Below are 4,249 nucleotides of genomic sequence, written 5' to 3'. Positions count from 1 at the left end.
TGTATTTTTCATATAACAATGTTGTAGCAGCTACATACATATATACCAGTACAAAGAGACAATCAAGGACTTTATTTATGGAAATAAACAATCTAAGGCTAATATTGATTATCCCTTAAAATAGGGGATATAATTTTGATTCTGTAGAATCTCTAATTATGCCTTACTGGACAGCTCACGCCAACATCCCCCCTCAAGATGGTGTATAGATATCCTTGATGCCCATCTTGTCAAGTGAGTTGTGAAAGATCTTGCTAGAAACTGCCTTTGTAAGTATATCAGCGAGTTGGTCTTCTTATTTTACAAAAGGAAATCGAACTAGCCTACTTTCAAGATTCTCTTTGATGAAGTGTTGGTCCACTTCAACATGTTTAGTCCGATCATGTTGGACTAGATTATGAGAGATGTCAATTGCTGCCTTGTTATCACAAAATAAGTTCATCTCTATGGAAGGTGGGAAACCAATCTCAGTTAGTAGTTTTTTAAGCTAAAGAAGTTCACAAAGTTCTTTTGACATTCCTCTGAGTTAAGCTTCAGCACTTGATAAAGCCACAACCTTTTGCTTCTTGCTTCTCCATGTAACCAAATTTCCTCCTACAAAAGTAAAATAGCCTAATGTGGACTTCCTATCTGTGATATTCCCTTCCCAATCAGCATCTGTGTAACCATCAATATTTAAGTGCTTATTCTTACAAAACATAAGCCCTTTTCCAAGAGAAGATTTTAGATAACATAGAAATCGAATTACAGCTCCCATATGATCTTCACTAGAACAATGCATAAATTGACTTAAAATGCTAATAGCGTACGCAATGTCCGGTCTAGTATGTGATAGATAAATTAACTTACCAACCAATTTTTGGTATCTTTCTTTATTAGTTGGCACTTGATTTGCATACACTCCAAGCTTGTGATTTTGGACCATTGGTGTATCAATTGGCTTGCAGTTCAATAACCCTGTCTCTAAAAGCAAGTCCAAGACATATTTTCTCTGAGAGAGGAATATACCTTTCTTTGATCTTGCCACCTCGATTCCTAGAAAGTACTCGAGTCCCCCAAGATTTTTCATTTCAAATTATGTGGCTAACTACTTTTGGAGTCTAGATATCTCCTCCACATCATCCCCTGTGATAATCATGTCATCAACATAAATTATCAAGGCTATTAGTTTCCCCAATTTGTGTTTCAAGAAAAGAGTATGATCTAAGTTGCTTTGTTTAAAGTCGTACTTTCTCATTGCCAAGTTGAATCGTCCAAACCATGCACGTGGTGATTGTTTTAGCCCATATAGTGTTCGTTGCAACTTGGACACAGTTCCAGCCTTCGAAGATGTGGTGTAACCTGGTGGAATATCCATGTAAACCTTCTCCTTCAAATCTCCATGGAGAAATGCATTCTTCACATCAAACTGGTGCAGTGGCCAATCTAAGTTTACAGCAAGTGACAACAAAACTCTAAATGTATTCAATTTTTCCACTGGTGAGAAAGTTTCTTGATAATCAATTCCATATTTTTGTGTATACCCCTTTGCCACAAGCCTCGCCTTGTACCTTTCAATAGATCTGTATGCTTTGTGTTGGATAGAAAAGATCCACTTAAATTCCATTGTCCTTTTTCTTTTTGGCAATGAAACAAGGGTCCAAGTTCTATTCTTCTACAAAACTTCCATTTCTGATTCTATGGCTTGAACCCAGTTTGGATCCGTTAGCGCTTCTTCTATTCTGTTGGGTATGTGATGTGAAGATAGGTTGTGTGCAAATGCTATGAGGGGTTGTGATAATTTATTAGTAGACACATAATTGGAGATTGGATATCTTGACATTTTTTCTTGAAAATCTGGTGAGTACCGCTTTGGTGGCTTACCACGATTTTGTCTGAAAGGTAAATTATAACCAACAGAAATATCCAAGTTATTAATAGAAGATATAGTAGGAGTGGTAGGACAACTTACCTCAGTGATATTATCAGGAGATGGGTGTTCTGGTACTGAGAGGAGAGGGGTTTCAATTTCAGATTCATATGATGCAATCTCTTGAATAATACAAGTATCTTGTCCTTCTCCATGTTCAATATTAGTGTCAATAGTATCATGTGTTTCTTTCAATTCATGGTTAGATTTATCTTCCTGTCCACCATCAGTACTAACTTTTCCTCCATCATCACTATTATCATAAATTTTGATGTCTTCAAGTCTTGGCCAATTGTGCAAAATATTCTTTTCACTTTGCATTTCCCCCTTAAAAGAAGACTTTGACACTTCTACTGGAAAATAAGTTTCAGATTCCACAAAAGCAACATCCATAGTGACATAGATGCGTTTTGAGGTAGGATCATAACAACGATATCCCTTTTTGTGTATCCCATAACCCACAAAAATACACCGACTTGCACATGGATCAAGTTTTGTGCGTTGATTGTGATGAAGATGAACAAATGCAACACATCCAAATACTCGAGGAGGAATCATTAAAATCATAGGCAATGTAACATGTGTAGAAAACACTTCTAATGGAGTTTTAAAGCTTAGTACCTTAGAAGGCATGCAGTTCAACAAATATACTAATATGAGAACAACATCTTCCCAGTACTTACAAGTCATATGAGCTCGAACTAGAAGAGCACGAGCTGTTTCTAGGTTATGTCTGTTCTTCCGTTCTGCAACTCCATTTTGTTAGGGTGTTTGGGAGGAAGAAGTTTTATGGATGAGACCATTGTTTTAGAAGTACTCTTGAAACTCCTTATTGATGTATTATCCATCATTGTCAGGGCGGAGAATTTGATTTTTGGATGAAAATTGTGTCTGAACCATCACATTGAAGGATTGAAAAACACAAAATACATCATTTTTATGTTTTAGCAAGTACAACCAAGTCATTCAGGTGCAGTCATCTATAAAAGTAACAAACCAACGAATTCCAGAGATAGTTGTAATAGGAGTGGGTCCCCACACATTAGAATGTATCAAGGCAAACGAAATTTCACTTTTATTCAAGTTAATAGGATAAGATACACGATGACCTTTTGCTAACATGCACGTTTGACATTTAAATTCTGAATCATGTATATTGGAAAATAAAATTGGAAATAAGTGTTTCATATAACTAAATGAAGGATTTCCTAAACGATGATGCCATAGCCAAATTTGATTTTCCTTTGCATTTGTTGTGTGTTGCATATTATAGGCCTTTCCGGAACTAAAATCATCCATGTAATATAACCCCCCTCTCTTAGTACCACGCCCAATGATCTCCTTGGTGAGAATATCCTGAAGAAGACAAAAAGAAGGATACATTAGTGCAACACAATTTAGTTCCTCAGTGGCTTGACCAATAGAGATCAATTTATTTGAGAGAGATAGGACCAATAAAGTGTTAGATAAAGAGAGAGAAGGGGAAAAGGGCAATAGTTCCAGCTCATGTAACTGGATATGTGACCCCAATAGCATTAGCAATATAAGTTCGTTGTGAACACTCATTTTTGTCCGGCCTAGAAAAAGTCCAATTCGTTTCCAAATAATAAGTTTTCCATTTCAAGAAAATACAAATAAAGTCTAAGCCCTAAAAAACAATTTTTCAAAAAAATGTTTTTTGGACCGCCATAGGCCCACATGTCATCTTCCAAAACAAAAAGAATAAAAATAAAAAAAACGTTTTCTTCTTAAAAAAAATTCGAAATAGCATTCAATAAGTGGAAGATGGTGAAAGATTTTAAAACCAATATTTGGATTTTTTTTAGCATTTAAATAAGATATCATGCTTAAAAACACAATTGGGTGCCATAATAACTAATAATAATAATAATAAATTAATTTTCGAATTTCAAAAAAATAATAAAAAAACTAAAAAGATGATTATTTTCTCTTAAGTATTTATTGATTTTTCGGATAAACAAAAAGATAAAAAATCAAAAAAGATTTTCAAAAGATTTTAATTTCAAATTTCAGATTTGAAACTCAAATTTCAAATTTGAAATTCAAATTCCAGATTTGAAATCAATTTTTCAAATATCCTGGTTAATGGAAATCAAATCAATTTGATTGGATTTTAAAAAAGGAGAATATTTGATTTATGAAAAATTAAAGAGGTAGGCAAATCTTTAGGGATTTCGGTTGGGCTATTTTTTTCCTATAAATAGTGGGTTAGGAAGAGGAGAAGAGGACACAGAAAGTATTATTGAAACCCTGCCAAAACATCCAAAAAACCTCCCAAAACCATACTAAACGTATTCTGCGGAAAAAAGAGAAAAAATA

At 34.4% G+C, this 4,249-nt stretch overlaps 1 protein-coding gene across 1 annotated transcript; it reads right to left on the bottom strand.

The window, feature by feature from the left end:
* On the bottom strand, nucleotides 527–1,069 carry LOC109332461 (uncharacterized mitochondrial protein AtMg00810-like). Its single transcript, XM_019567443.1, has one exon. It carries the CDS (start codon nucleotides 1,067–1,069, stop codon nucleotides 527–529), a length of 543 nt encoding a protein of 180 aa, XP_019422988.1.

Source organism: Lupinus angustifolius, chromosome LG18 (genome assembly GCF_001865875.1).
Source record: "Lupinus angustifolius cultivar Tanjil chromosome LG18, LupAngTanjil_v1.0, whole genome shotgun sequence".
Classification (NCBI taxonomy): domain Eukaryota; kingdom Viridiplantae; phylum Streptophyta; class Magnoliopsida; order Fabales; family Fabaceae; genus Lupinus; species Lupinus angustifolius.
This window is presented reverse-complemented; position numbering and strand designations above follow the sequence as displayed.